At 36.5% G+C, this 15,115-nt stretch overlaps 3 protein-coding genes across 9 annotated transcripts in view; 1 reads left to right on the top strand and 2 right to left on the bottom strand.

Moving 5' to 3' along the window:
* Positions 1 to 664: 664 nt before the first annotated feature.
* P58ipk (dnaJ homolog subfamily C member P58IPK) lies at positions 665 to 3,782 on the bottom strand. Its single transcript, XM_076391151.1, has 6 exons — positions 3,622 to 3,782; positions 3,436 to 3,546; positions 3,093 to 3,292; positions 2,404 to 2,729; positions 1,981 to 2,324; positions 665 to 1,908 (listed from the first exon to the last, which is right to left on the bottom strand). The coding sequence occupies exons 1-6, from the start codon at positions 3,668 to 3,670 to the stop codon at positions 1,490 to 1,492; spliced, it is 1,449 nt and encodes a 482-aa protein (XP_076247266.1). The 5' UTR covers positions 3,671 to 3,782; the 3' UTR covers positions 665 to 1,489.
* Positions 3,783 to 4,342: 560 nt separating this feature from the next.
* Pi31 (Proteasome inhibitor 31 kDa) lies at positions 4,343 to 6,215 on the bottom strand. The gene is made up of 5 exons (XM_076390322.1): positions 6,012 to 6,215; positions 5,560 to 5,709; positions 5,200 to 5,462; positions 4,611 to 4,757; positions 4,343 to 4,538 (listed from the first exon to the last, which is right to left on the bottom strand). The coding sequence occupies exons 1-5, from the start codon at positions 6,156 to 6,158 to the stop codon at positions 4,412 to 4,414; spliced, it is 834 nt and encodes a 277-aa protein (XP_076246437.1). The 5' UTR covers positions 6,159 to 6,215; the 3' UTR covers positions 4,343 to 4,411.
* Positions 6,216 to 7,168: 953 nt separating this feature from the next.
* The window catches only part of LOC143186627 (kinesin-like protein KIF13A), a 129,233-nt gene continuing 121,286 nt past the window's right edge, over positions 7,169 to 15,115 (top strand). For all 7 annotated transcript variants that reach the window (XM_076390321.1, XM_076390316.1, XM_076390320.1 and 4 more), the window contains exon 1: positions 7,169 to 7,428. In XM_076390321.1, the coding sequence (XP_076246436.1) occupies positions 7,374 to 7,428 (55 nt within the window). In that variant the 5' untranslated portion in view covers positions 7,169 to 7,373. The remainder of the gene's footprint in view (positions 7,429 to 15,115) is intronic.

The following is a 15,115-nucleotide window of genomic DNA, read 5'->3' as shown; positions in this document are numbered from 1 at the left end:
TACATAATCTCTACTGCTTATTCATAATTAACGATTTTTAAAGTAAATCATTTTTCCATTTTTAACTAATATTTTGTACAATAATACTTATTATGGATTCAGTAAATAAGAAATTAAGTAACTAATTACAAGTCCTAAAACATTTATTAGGCAACTCTGAATTTGTGAGAGTGCAACTTTTACTGCACAAATAAAAATTAAAAAAACGATAAAAATAGATAATAAATAAATATACTTAGAAAAATGAAAACATGAGAGAAAAGTAGCGATTTATTTCGTTGTTTCATACAATATTTACAATTCAGGAAAAGATAGTAAATAATCATACAACAAAACATGAAATTAAATACTAATTCTCAAAACTATCTTTGTTCTCCTGGCACAAATAAATTCAGAATAAATTAATCAAGGCTGCATAATATCTCTAATGAACTCATTTTGTACTATAATTTTGTCGCTTTATATACAAATACAAAAATTAATTACAAGAAAGTAACAAATATAAAAAAGATCACTATTAGGAAGAAAGCTCCAACATGGCCACGTTGATATCAAATCGCGCAATGGTGAATGCAACGATCATTGAATAGCAATTATATGCAACATGTATCATGTATTTCGTATAAAAATGCCCGCAGTTTTTATGTACAAATGATAGGAGTGGTTTGTATAAATTATTCAAATATATTTAAACAAATATCAGAGATTACAGTATTTACATAAAATTCTCTCACACTCATGCGAACACAACACGCGCACAGCACTGTCCTACACAATTCGTTTTATGGATGTTGAATACAGTCACTGCATGGTATACTACGCTACTTTAACAAGTGCGTCTACATTCGATGACTGTATTGCCGAGAATGACTTTCGTAACGTATTTGTTTGTTCTAATCATCGCACAATCTCAAGCTAAACTCAATGAATCCACAGCCCGCCGCAACATTCATGTGGCAGTGTCACCGCCATACATCCTATGGGTTTTTATTAAAATGCGAGTTTATTTAGATTCCCGTATCACGTGTACGAAATTCGTTCGAAGAGATTTATCCACGTGTTCAGTCTGTATCAAATACAATCATTCTCCATAATTACCCAGTAAGTCAGCATCCCAAATTATGATAATTTACTCACAAATTACCATAAATAAAGCGTTAAATTTATGTGTCTTTCATGCTACGTATACAATGATTATATTAACAAAATACAAAATCGCTGCGACGCAGCCTCCTACACTTTTAGGGTTAGGTTAATTCATAGTGTATTTTAGTTCGTCGCTGATTGATTACTTGACTTACTGATTGATCGACATTTTCCACGAGCAGTCTTTCGATTCCATGGAGATGCAAGACGTATGACTACCGACGAGGTAGATTAGCAAAATTAAATTTCAGCTAAGGTAGCAAAAGTCGTGTCGCATACAAAGCGACGATATAGTAAATTTAGGAATTTTTCTTGGGCTAATACCATGAGAATGAAAAAATGACTAATTAAAGTGGAACTTAAATTGGAAGGGAGAACCATGGAAGTGGTGGAATTCTTGGAAGGGATTGAAACCTTGTTGATGTTTTCCTGATTCTGGGTCCAAAGGATCTTCTCCTTGGTCAAATTTCGCTCTTTTTTCATCGTCAGTTAATACTTCTTTGGCAGCTGCGATATCGATGAATCGTTTCTCTGCACGTTTCTTCTCCTCTCCCTCTTTGAAATTATCGGGATGCCACTTCTGTGCAGCTTTTCTGTATGCTTTAATAATGTCTCGTTTCGATGCTGTTCTTGGCACACCCAGAATTTTGTAATAATCTCGAGATTCGGACAGTTTTTGCCGTTGCTGAGCTTTGTGAAGGCCTTGCTTTGCTCTCTGGAGATTTGGATCAATTTCCAGAGCTTCCTTGAAATCTCGTATCGCTGTATGGAATAAGGAATTATGTTAGATCCACCTTATCAGTACCAATAACGTTTAACATATTCATAACTTACCGTCATCAAACATTTCAGCAGCAAGATATGCTTCTGCTTTGTCGCAAAACACTCCGGGTTCTTTTCGTATACTCACTGCCTCTTGACAATTTTTAATCGCAAGGCTTGGCTCAGAGGTTTCAGTATAGCATTTACAAAGAAGTTGGTGTGCAGTAAAGCGTACATTAACTGCACTTGGTTCGAGTCTAAGTATGGATTCAGCTGATTTTATACATTTATTGTGATCGTTACCCTCTTTAGCTGTTTCTGCTTCTGTCAGTAGCTTTGCTATCTGTTTTATTTTCTTATAAAATGAAAAACACTTTGAATGTTCTGGGTCTAGTTTTAAACATTCCCGAATTTCTCTAAAAGTTTAAATTGTTAATTATATATCCTGCAACATGGAAGAATCTTACAGAAGCAACAATTTTTGTTTATACGTACTTTAATGATTCTTCTACTTGTCCAAGACGATAATGCAGAGAAGCCAACTTCAAAAACCCTTGTGTATTGTCAGACTGTAATTTAGTCGTAGAACGTATATCAGAAATAGCACTGATATAATCTTCAAGGGCCTCGTAACATTCTGCCCTACGTTCTCTAAGCTCAGCTGACCATGGACATATTTCAATAATTCTTGTAAGTTGCTGTGCAGCTGCTGTATAATCACCGTTTCTCATTAACTTGTCTACAATTCTTAAATCTTCTTGTGCAGGTGCTATTTTATATAAGGCATTATAGGCATCTAAATTGTTCGGTTCAACTGCCAACTGTAAAATAAAAATACAATAGACTCTAATATAATTATTGCACTAATAAATCAAATAACATTTGAGATCACAAATTGTTCATAGAACAATAAGCAATCATTAAACGTGTAATTAATAATCTGAATGACAGGCTATTCAATATGAATGTGGGAAAAGACTAGAAGACACTGAAAGAAACCTATCAATTTCATAATGAGATTTTTTGTAGGAGATTATCAATCAATATAATTAACAGAAACAGTATTTTAAATATAATCTGTACTACTTGAATACTATTGAAAAGTTATCAATCTTTAAAGTTCCATTAACTAAACAAGAAAGAATCAGCATAAACAGTCAAATAACTTATAAAAATATACCTACTACATCTCGAAAATCAGCTTCTGCTTTATCAAATTGAGCTTGTTTAAGCAGCACATTGCCACGCTGTAATCTCGCAGATGTAAAATCTGGCTTCAATTCCAAAACTCTGTCGAGATCCAGCAGTGCAAATTTAGCTTTACCTAATGCTAGATATACTGTGCCTCTCTTATAATATGTTAAATAGTTATTCGGGTCTCCCTCTGGAATAATTACAGAATAAATTACACACAACGAAATAATGTTAAAAATTAGCGAATCGTTCGTGAATTTTAATATACTTGTCACAGAAAAAACGAATTATTATAAAGTTTATAAAATTAGACCGATTAGAAGTGAAACTTACCAACAGCTGCATGGTAATGTGACAATGCATCCTGTAACTGACCCTTCGCTAAAAATTCTCTACCTAACTCCAAATGTCTGTCAATCTCTAATTGAGAAACACTCCCAACCACTGTAACACAAGCTGATTAAGTAGTACATGTGTAAAATCGCTATATCGGGGATATCGCAGGTTAGGATTATTTACCATCTAAAGACAAATCCAACAAGACGAGCAGTAGACCACAGTGGTACATGTCTGACTGAAAAATCGAGCCGTGATGACACGAACACTTCGATAAATAAGAAAACAGACTTGCTGGCCTTACAAGCTCTACTTAACCACCAGATAACACAAAACTATTCAGCCACACCGCCATTGCGATCGTGGTCTTATGCGATTGGTCCAGGTTGACCCAACAGGAATCAGTTTCCCCCACCATTCGCATCTACTACCCACTATAAAATTTTAGGTAACTTCCTCTGAAGTTAAAAATGGCGAGTACTGATCCTTGCCAACATTGAAACATTTGTAGTAGTGCTCACTGACACGTAGTTATGTGGATTTTGATGTATGCAAATTAGCGCTCTCTGCCAAAGTAGAGGGAGATTCAATGTTGCTTCAATGAACTTCAATGCAGAAGTCCATAAACAGAATTTAAAATGGATCTTATACGAGAGTAGACGACTCGAGTTCTTCATATTTTAAAAATTTATAATTTTGTTTCCCTTTTTCGAGGATTCAAAACTCCATTCTAGAGCTCGAAACTGCTATGCTCGGCTTATGAAATCTGCGCCCCCTTTGCAGCCTCTTTGAAACTTATTTGAAAAGTCCATTGAAATTAAAAAACATTTCGTTAAGCTATACTTTTCTTTAAATGTTGCATACTGAGTTGTAGGGGCATCATAAAATTGGCGACACTACAATAAAAATGCTACAAATCGTTTATTTAAAACAGTAGTGTATCATTACATATTTAGATAGTAAGTGTCTCATTTTACATGAACATGTCATCATATCCCGGAGGAAGGACGTCATCGCTGTCTGGATTAGGACGTGGCCTTGGTGGATTGTTGTCAGGTGGACCGAAAGGATCGAATCTTGCGAAAGGCGGAACAGCTCCTCTGTAATAAGATAGATAACCTTTTAATATTTTTGTATAAATTTTAATCGAGTATATTTTTATAATAACATACGGCGGCAATCTTCCAGGAACTCCTAAAGCTGGCCTGCGTGGATCTATGGGATTACGAGCAGCTGGACTGAATGGATCAAAGATCATGCCTCCGCCTCGTCCAAAGGGATCTAAATCTGCGGCTCCCACCCTACTAGGGTCTGTATTCCTATATAAATATTTTGATTCAAGTATCAATTAATTTTTTAGTATCATATTATTCATAAAACAATTTGTAAGAAAATAGTTATTATTTTAGGCATGTCACAGGGAGAATGAGCAGTTATACCAATCATGCGCAGGATCGCGATCATTTCGAAAATTCTAAGAAACTGATCTTAGCGCTCGAAAATGGACAAAGGTTAAGACTCGAATATTGACCAATAGCCATCCATGTTCATATCATCACTGATGTGTAAGGTCTGTAAAGATGTTGATATGTTATTATAAAATTTAATATACCACGATCGCATCGATTCTTTCATTTCATCTCCCTGTCATCCCTCATATCTTTCTTGCCTCTCATTAGTGAAATATTTAGCTTATTTTATTTAGTTTGGACACCATGTATAATTATATAGCATATTCTTATGAATCGATGCGAATATTACCATGGGTGAGGTAATGGATGTGACGAACGTCCTACACTTAATGGATCAGGATCAGGCTCTGTCCGAACATTCCTCTCTGTAGCTGATGTTTGTGTAGAATTTTCTGTAGTATTACTGGGAAGTACTGGGTTAATAAAATCATTTTGAAGCGATTGTAAAACAGTTTGGTGTGAGGGTATTATGGTTTCTAATGGTCCCCGGAGGTCAGTTACTGTTTGGTTAATTGGAAACCGAACATTCGACACACTCTGATCATCCACCTTCTGTGAAAAATAAATATAATAATTTATATTGTATAAACTATCATAAAGACATTTCTCCTCTGTTTCATTGACGTTCTATGCAGTTAGTCAAACTTACCAACATATTTAATAACAGATCCTCATCAGATTTTATACCATGAAATATGTACAACTTTCCATCGTTCACATATCGTATAGCATAATTTGGCCGTGTGTTCCATCCCTCTGCAAGCAGTTCTGATCCTTTCTCTGATGCATTGTATGCTTTCTGGAAAAAACAACAAAAGAACAAATTTTTAAATAGTACTAGAATAAATGTCTACACCCTAAGTACTGTAAATTTATGAGGCCATGCAATGACAACGTATAGTTACATTAAAATTGTTAATCTTTTGGGTAAATATTTTGAAACGTTTGATGCTAGAAAATGATTGTGAAATTTTTATAGGTTAGAAACGCCGTAAGGATAAAATAGATATCGTATATATATTAATTATTCAAGTAAATTATAGACAACGTATTATTATCGGTATTACGTCTTTTCTTGTAACATTTTCATCTGTAACTTACCGAATCACCAAGACCAATACATCTAAACCCATTTTTGAGGAGATACCAGTGCACGAATAAAATTAAGACGTCTTCTTTTTTTGTAAGCTGGCTGTCGTATAATGTTTGCAGAATTTCAAAACCAAACGTGAGGTTTGTATCGACCATTTTGCTTGTTGAATGACAGACGTGTTTTGAAACTTCTCGGCTTCACGCCATTTGCGTTTGTACTGAGCGGATGTTGGCTGGTGCTTCCGGTAGCAGGTATGAAATTGTAATACTTCTAAGTTGAATCACATGTTATGAATATTAAACTGAAATATTAAATTTCATTCTTATTGATTTGCCAGGACAGATCTTTTTTCATTTTTTTGTATTTACGTCATGATTGTTTTGTTAGGTATCGTATCTTATCATGATGCATGATACTCCAAGATGAATTTGTTTTATAGTTTTTCATGTGTCGTAATGCACTTGTTTTTGGAGTAACCAGGGTTACGAAAGGAATTATTTAAAACAATGAATTTAGTTGTTAAATTCATTCATTCATTCTCTGATATTAAAAATATTCAAATTTCAAAGCATCATTCTGTACCTTTTTACTTTTCTTTACATATAGACATTTTTTTAAAAGATATCCAATAAAGTTTTAGAAATAGAAATGTCCAAAAGACGTCTTTGAGATGTCCAAAATTACCAATCATCATGTCTTTAGGACCTATTAAGCATCTTATGGACATAATTTCGAAAATATTTAAAAACATACGCTCTTGAATGTTTTCATGCCATAAGACGAGCAGTCATAAAATGGACACAAAATAGACATCTCCAAACGTGCGTCTTTCGTACATAAACTACTTCAAATACTACGCTAAACAATATATAATCTCATTTGCATTCAGGCTCTCTAAAAAGGCAATAAAAAACTTCTCGAGTCACGTTTGCTCTCATCTACAGAATCGTTGCCCGCTGCCTGCTTGCTCCACTTCAAATTTCGCGCCTCTCGCGCAAGCGGTACTCCCCCTCGATCGATACCTCGCGATCCCCCAGTACGATCTCCAGCCACCAGATGGCGAACGTCAGGACACGTGACGTCACAGGACTCAGCGATCCCGAGCGTTCCTAGCGGCAGTTCTCGAAAGTACGTTCACTCGATAGGACGATCTGTCGTCTGGCGCACGACGAGCTTCAAGCAATATGGCGAAGTATGTCATGGGCTCGGTGAGACGTAGTGCCGTTTGAAATGACGAGAGGTTCGCGGTATCGGTTCACAATAATGTAGCGCTACGGAGGTCCTGTGCAACTTCTACTTGTGTACAAAGATAAAGCAACGAGCGGTTCCTTGTGATCGGGATACACAGTGCGCGTTACCGGTGTGAAATCATGGCTACGGATAAAATAAAGGTCGCCGTTCGGGTTCGGCCGTTCAATCGCAGAGGTACGTACCACCAAAACCATACTATCGTCGTTCACGATCATCCCCCTCCTCCCCTCTCGCGGTTATCATCGCGTCAGCTCGATCCCAGAGCAAAGAGTCGCTCCATCGCGCGAGCGACGATTTCGAAATCGACCACCGTCGATCCCACCTCGCTGGGTCGTTTTTGACAGCGACGTGCAAGGTGTTTTTCACCTGCCAAGCGACAACTCGTTATCTGCTCGCGCTCCCTTATCTCGATCCCGTATCGCCGCTTGCCCGATCAAAAGGAAGCGTGCCGAGGGAAGGCGAAACGCTCGCCTGTCCTCGACACCCACTTCCACCGTGTTTACTCTTCCTACTCGCTTTAATCTCGCGTCAGCGGGGAGGCTCGCGGAAAAAGTCGCTAATGGGTGGTCCGATGGCTTGTTTGTTTTGAGGGGAGACGAGTTGGAGGACGGGGGATCGTTCTGGGGGGTTCACTGGCGGCGAGCTTATAACGAGTGGGTTGTGTAACAGTGACGATGTTGAAGATGGAAGTGTGTTTTCGGTTGTGAGATGATGGGGGAGTTTTGGAGCTATGGCAGTTAGTGGAGTAGGGAGCTTATAGCGAGTAGATTATGTATCAGTGATTTTCTAGGGGCGTTATGTGTTGTCGTGTGAAGTTAAATAGAGAGGGTGGGATTGTAGCTACGAGGGATGTTAAAATTGAAACGAGATAATAACGAATTGGTTGTGGACCAGTGACGCTTCTTGATATGCTTCGTGACTTATTTTGTGTTAATTCTGTGAGAAATTAAACTCAGAGAAGCTCTGAGATAGTTACTCTAAAAAGATTGTAAGGTAGCAAAGAGTTTATAACGAGTAGACACTACAAGTGTCACTTGTACTGACATTTTTCGAGATGCTTATAACTCGTGACGATTTCGTGAGAAGTCAAGCCAAGAGATTTTAAAATAATTCTGAAGAATAGTAGAGTAGTAACAAGCTCATATCGAGTAGATGTAATAGAACACGAATTTTAAGTGACGTTTCTCGAGGTGCATTGTTTTATACTTGGAGCAGCCACGATCCTCTGGGGACGTTGGACTGTTCTGGCTTCGTTAAAATTACCCAGCGTTCGTGTCTCCCTGGCTCGATTCACGCATGGTGGCTGTCGCACGTAAAACCGCGTGACAAAGGAGCAAACATGTGACCAAAACGCCAGAGTGACGTTTACGCTCGCGACCTTCGGCTATCGAGCATTGTTCGATCGATCTACGCAATGTGATAGGAAATGTAGCGTTTCCTCGCTGTAAGCTCGTCGATATTCTCGTTTCTACCTGCTTTTATGCAGTTCCCTCAGTTTCTGTCACTTTTCGTGTCTGGTGAAATGAATATGAGTTATGGACACGTGGATTAACTCCGAAATAGTGTCTTTTACTCTTTATGAGCTTGTGGTCTCCATAGTGTTTTCATCTCTACTTTCTTCTGTAAAGTAGTTCCAATTTCTGTCACTGTCTCTTCTAGGTAAACTAATATGAGTTATGGGCATGTAAATTAATCTCAGGAAAGTGTTTCGTACTCGTTATAAGTTCAGTGTTAGAGAAGAATCCCTAGAATGTAAAACGTGTAATTATGATTGATATTTCTAGGAGAAATAATCTTTTCTGTGTTTACCTGTATATTACAAAATGAATAATAAATTTTGACTCTTTCGTTATTAGCTCGTTGTCATATCAGTAAGTATGTCATTTTCATAAGAATAATTTGGAGTGATTTGAAGTAGGCTACTTTTCTCATCGCGTTTGCTATTATTTGGAACACAGTGCTCGTTATAAACTCGTCGACAAGGATACAAGGATATATCGAGGGGATCTATTTTTAATATCTCTATTTTCTTCGTATCATAACTATAATTTGTTGGAGCCTTTTTTGACACATGAATTAACTTCAAAAAAATATTCTACCTTACATTCTATAAACTTCTAGCGAGATTATATCATGCAAAGACTATATAAACGATGTCTGAATACATCTAAAGTATGGTGAAAACTAAACTGAGAAATCGGTACTGGTCGTAAACTATGGTGTGCTATATTAAATCATATAACGAATAGTTTACGAGTAATATACACATTTACGATTATCCTAAGTAATCGTATAACGAATACTTTGAGTCAAGTTGTGAAATGAAATGAATCACCTTTGCGCACAAATTTTGAACACTGTACAAGGAGGAGAGACACGAGATAAACAAGAATACCTACATTATTCGTTCATTGTGATCTCATCGCAATTTTTTATTATCTCTGTCATCCTTCTCGAAATTACTTCCACTTTTTTCCTCAATATACTGCGTTCCATAACTATAAACCCAGGTTGAAGTATTTAAATCGTATGTTAAATTAACTGGATTGGAGATGAAAGTAAAATAACGATGCATAAATAATCTCGAAACCTGGAATATTAAAATATTTAGTCTAATTTAATTTTAATCAAAACATACAACACTCAAAAGCTCTAAAATGGTTCCATAATTATATAAAATAGATACAAAGAAGAGTCGAAAATAATTTCTTCCTCAAACTAGACTCACCACGACCGTACTTAATTAAAATCTTCTGCTGCATTTGTCATAGTAGGCACTGTATTAATATTCTCTGCCAGTCTTCCTGCTCCAAGCTTAACTAATTACTTTCCAAACATTTCATTTAAATAATGCCCAAGGCCCAGCTAGGAAATGTTTATTGTCTTTTACGTGTGTAGCTATGCGTTGTTTGCTCGAACAGCTGTCAAGTATCCGCAGTTTTTGCCTTCGTTTTCTGTCACTGCGTCCTCTAAACTCCCATCCCCTCCCTGTCTTCCTGTCACCGAGCGTGCGACACGTGCCTCAGGTGGAAGCGATTCGCGCGTATCGACGCGTATAGTTTATCGTCGGTCGTTTTGACGTAACACGCGACAGGTAATCGGAGTATCGTTAGCGCGCGCGCACGACAGATAAAGAAAGCGCCATTAGCATCGCCATTGCCATTGCCGTCGCGACTTTTACACTCACGATGTTGTCTCGAGTCTCGACACACAGTGTTTTGTACAAACATTTGCCTGCTTGGGAAAAAATGTACAATAATTGGAAGTCTTAATGTTTCTGGAATTTGACTTGAACTTCTTTCATAATCTCTAGATATCTGATATTTCATCTTAGGCCTTTTTCAGATTAGTCAAGTTACTTGAATGCAAGTGATTTGGGGCAATTTGATCAATGTGAACGAGTTCTTTTAAGTCACTTGAAAGATCTCTTCCAGTTTCTATTTTCTCTAAGCACATTTAATTAAACAAGAAAGAGTTTCCTTCCACGAGAAAGAGCCAGACGTTTCTGTACTATTCCCCTCTTTCATTTTTAATACGACGAGCAATCGAAATCGATGTTCGAGAGCGTGATTGCAGGGGAATCGGGAAATATTACCCAATAACGTGTCGTTCGATTCATTGCAGCTGCTTTAAGCTTCATGAATCTGTATTTCTTTGAATCAGCGTCGAAACGAGTCGAACTGAGATCTGGAACGTTTTTCATTTTTGTTTCTCCTCTCCATGAATTGGAAAACGACACACGTCGATGCTATTCGAAATCGAATGGAAAATCGTATTCTGGGGTTTTCTATGAAGGGGCAGTGAAATAGTTTCTGCCTTTGGAGCTGGTTTATTTGATATGTTAGTCGATGAAAGGAAGATTAATCATTTTTTGTGTATGCAATTATATCTACTTGCTCGATATGACGTTCATTAATCATATGAGGGAATTTTCCATTTTCTTATCGAGGAAGTTCGTGGTAGATATGTGTACAGTGAATAATTTATTGTGTGGTTGTTAGAACTTTGTTGACAAGATTCAAATTAGAAATAGGAGCTAAATGTAGGCAGGTATATTGGGTGATTCATATATGAGCGACTGTAATTTTTAATTTTGAATGTTTCTTTAGCTGCGAAGAATATTATTTGAAAGAGACTTATGTATATTTACATATTTACATATACACACATAATGATAATAACAGTGAAAGGTTTAAAACTACTTGCTAAGTCTCATTAAAAATTCATTTTTCTCTAAAGCTTTGCAATTTTGACGATTCTAAGTTAATTAATACTATTTATTTTATATATTGAATATATGACACTGGTTTACGTAATTATTGGAGGAAAAACCAAGACTGTATTAAATTATCACAATGATAATTGCTTATCTTGATAACAAAAAGAGTTAAATGTAAACTGACTTTTAAAGGAATTTCATATTAAAAAACGATTAATGTTTCTTCAGTGTTGATTGTTGTTAAATTCATGCAGCTGTTTCTTTTGCAAAAACTAGATACTATAATTTGAGAATTTTTATATTCGTTATAGACTCGAGACTCTAGACCATGAGTTTATACAATGTGGAGTTTAGACACAGTACTGAAGTCAATTTTCCCATTAGACATTCGTTTCTGTCACATCAGAGATAAGAGTAGACAACAGTAAAACAGAATTACCAAAGATAAAATTAAGAAAATTATTAATTTAATAAACAGCATAGATAGTGGCGAGCTTGATACCAAAAAACTACTTTTATTTATACAGCATAATAAAAAAAATTCAGAAACAAAAGTTACCGAGAAATACGTAGATAAGAGAATCTAATTGTAGATAATAATGGTGTACAGTCACCTCATCACACAAAATAAATTATTAAATTACCAGATCAACGCGCGCGATCAAAGTACATCTCGGTATCTGCTTTCAATAGCTTTCTGTTTCTTCATTTTTTATAAATTACCTATAATACTGAAGCAGGTATTACAATATTTCCACACTATTATTGCTCCACATTTTCATTTTTTATAAATTACCTATAGTACTGAAGCAGGTATTACAATATTTCCATACTATTATTGTAGTATGGAACACATTCACACAACAAAAATTCTCAATTTAATTCAGTAAAAAAATACTGAAAAAACATATTATCAAAGTGAAATCAAAGAAGAAACCTTTTTTTTTAATCAAGATGATCTCACACAGCTCCAGACTCCAACAATAATAATAAAAAAAAAATCTGTTTACCAACATACGTTTCCTCAAGCGCATCTGACGCGCACGAGGCGCTAACAAAAAATTCGCGATCTCTCAGGCTCCCAACTAATTAGCGCTGCATTATCACGCGACGAATGGCTGCCAATCGCTCCCTATCGAACGCAGCCTGGTCCCCAGCAATCGATACTCCGCTCGGTTTACTTTTATTCCCTTAATTATCCGACGACGACGCTAAACGATTGTCGGGATCGGGAAAGTGCACTTCGGTCTGAACAGCCGCGGTGCCTGTTGATAATCCGACGCTATTCGAGCCTAGGCCTCCGTGCATTACGCCATCGATCGACGTGTTTTCGCGATACGCTGCGGCAACATTTCCAGGGACCAACGAACCGCGAGTCGAGCTATCGACTGCCTGCCACTGGGATCGAAAATCTTTCGAGTGGCTCGCGATAACGAAACGGGGGAGTTAGGTCGCTGCCACTCGACGACATTCAATTAGACAGCAGAGTTTTGGAAAGTGGTGGGAGATAAGGTTCTTTTAGACGTAGATTGGATGATTTCAGGACTTTCGGGATGGCGAAAGGAAATTAAATTTGTTCATTAGTGTATTTTTTGTTGGATGTTTGATGACTTGAAGGGTTATTCTGAGGATATTCGATGTGAGCTCAGAGTGTCTTTATGGCACTTTCATTTTTAGCTTTAATAAGAAATGTAGAATATCAATATTAATTGATTCAGAGATGCTGTAATAGTACGCGGTATAAGCTCAGTGTTGGTAATGGCTTGCGATACTGTAGCGAGTAGTTGCTAGTGGTTCTTTTAGAGGATGCTGTAGATTGAATTTTAGGATTTTTAAATTGTAAAAGAAAATAGCTATCGAGCTTGTATCGAGTATCGAGCTTGATCGCGTAGCTTTGAACTCGCGGAAACCTTCCGCGAGATCCTTGGCCCAGATATCCTCCTGCACGTGATCGAACGCCTGGTCAGCGTTTCTACGTAATCGACGTCCCGAGATTCTCTCTATCGTTATAGGATGAGAAAACGATGACACAAACGCACAGTGGGATCGCGAGTCGATTCATGGAACGAGAGATTCGACGATTTCGCCACGCATAGAAGCGTCATAGGTTCAAGTTTTCGAATCTTCTAAATTTCATATTTTTGGATTTTTTAATTTCAGAATCTTCAAATTTTCGAATTTCATATTTACAAAAACTGGAGTATTCGAAACATTAAAGTCATGGAATTTTCAAATTCTCGAATATGGGCAAGTGTTTACATTTTCAGAGTCTCATGTAGTTCAGATTTTTCAGGTTTTCAAATAGCTCAAATTTCCAGGTCTTCAGATTTTTTTAAATAGTTCACATTTTTAGATCTTCAGATTTTTTAAAATAGTTCAAATTTCCAGATCTTCAGATTTTTTTAAATAGTTCACATTTCTAGATCTTCAGATTTTTTCAAATAGTTCACATTTCTAGATCTTCAGATTTTTTAAAATAGTTCAAATTTTCAGGTTTTCAAATAATTCAAATGTTCATATCTTTGAATTTTCAAACAGTTCAAATTTTCAAATCTTTAAATTTTCAAAACTTTATCATGTGAAATTTTCCATTTCGAGTTCAAAAATATTCAAATAAGTACACAGAGTTAGTACAGTACTCACTGCCTCTTCGCAAGTAGTTTTGCATATGAATCATGGAAATGTACCAATAACTGGCCATTAACTAATAACCATACTTTTCTTTCATTGTGTCGTAAGATATAACTCTCACTTTCCTCACTCTGATTATTATTATTCCACATAAAATGTCAAACGTAAATACTACATTGTGTTGTACACAAGTTCAGACATACCCGCGTGACATATTGATAAGCATGAGTCTATATCGCAGCATTTAGAATATTGTGGCTTTTATGGAGCTTTCAGAGTGGCATCGATATGCATACTGCCTGGTCATTATAAATCACAAAGTCGAGAATGAAAAATAGCGGGTTGCCATAACCATGAGGCACGTAAATTTGCCAGACGTGCGTGTTACGCGAACAATGAATAACTCAAAAACGTCATAACCATACGTCATGCGAGAATGTCATAAATCGATTGATTTCGACCTCGTGCTTGCAGCCTTGATTCTCTCAGCTGTTGTATGATGCTTGCACATTGCCACTCAAAAACTGCGGGTTGGTCACTTTTTTCGTGCACTCGTCTTCACTTTCCTTTGCTGTGCTTTAAATGAGGATCCAAAGTTGGAATCAGAGACCTTATTTGACTGTTTAAAAGTAGAGTCTCTTGGGAAAGTGAAATACTTCTATTTTGTTTCGCAGTTGGAGAAATCAATTTATTTAAGCGATTTTTATATACCTAGGTGCTTCATTAAGAGACACTATTTCATTTGCATTTAATTTTGTTGGGTTGATTGGAAGCTTTCCTTGGGCGTTTTAATAGAAAATCAATTCGTTATTATTAGAGTTAATTAATTGATTTATCTTGTATTTACATACTCGAGCTCGTAATTGTGGTAGTTAAACCTTGTCCTGATAGGAGCTATACATATTTCACCTATCATAAATACTCGAGTCATATCCCCTATTGAAGATTAACAAGATATTTCATATACAGGGCAAAATAAGAGGAATATGTTATGTAACAAAAATATGAAAT

The sequence above is a fragment of the Calliopsis andreniformis genome, unplaced genomic scaffold (genome assembly GCF_051401765.1).
Source record: "Calliopsis andreniformis isolate RMS-2024a unplaced genomic scaffold, iyCalAndr_principal scaffold0022, whole genome shotgun sequence".
Taxonomy (NCBI): domain Eukaryota; kingdom Metazoa; phylum Arthropoda; class Insecta; order Hymenoptera; family Andrenidae; genus Calliopsis; species Calliopsis andreniformis.
Note: the sequence above shows the minus strand (reverse complement) of the source record. Positions and strands in the feature narration are given on the sequence as shown.

What these genes read in the sequence shown, in the direction of transcription:
- Pi31 (XM_076390322.1), bottom strand. Translation starts at nt 6,158, where the DNA reads ATGGTCGATACAAACCTCACGTTTGGTTTTGAAATTCTGCAAACATTA. An exon ending in CATCCATTACCTCACCCATG is followed by an intron (nt 4,758 to 5,199) that starts GTAATATTCGCA and finishes ATATTTATATAG; the next exon opens with GAATACAGACCCTAGTAGGG. An exon ending in GTTCCTGGAAGATTGCCGCC is followed by an intron (nt 4,539 to 4,610) that starts GTATGTTATTAT and finishes ATCTTATTACAG; the next exon opens with AGGAGCTGTTCCGCCTTTCG.
- P58ipk (XM_076391151.1), bottom strand. Translation starts at nt 3,670, where the DNA reads ATGTACCACTGTGGTCTACTGCTCGTCTTGTTGGATTTGTCTTTAGAT. An exon ending in ACATTACCATGCAGCTGTTG is followed by an intron (nt 3,293 to 3,435) that starts GTAAGTTTCACT and finishes TAATTATTCCAG; the next exon opens with AGGGAGACCCGAATAACTAT. An exon ending in AAGCTGATTTTCGAGATGTA is followed by an intron (nt 2,730 to 3,092) that starts GTAGGTATATTT and finishes TTTATTTTACAG; the next exon opens with TTGGCAGTTGAACCGAACAA.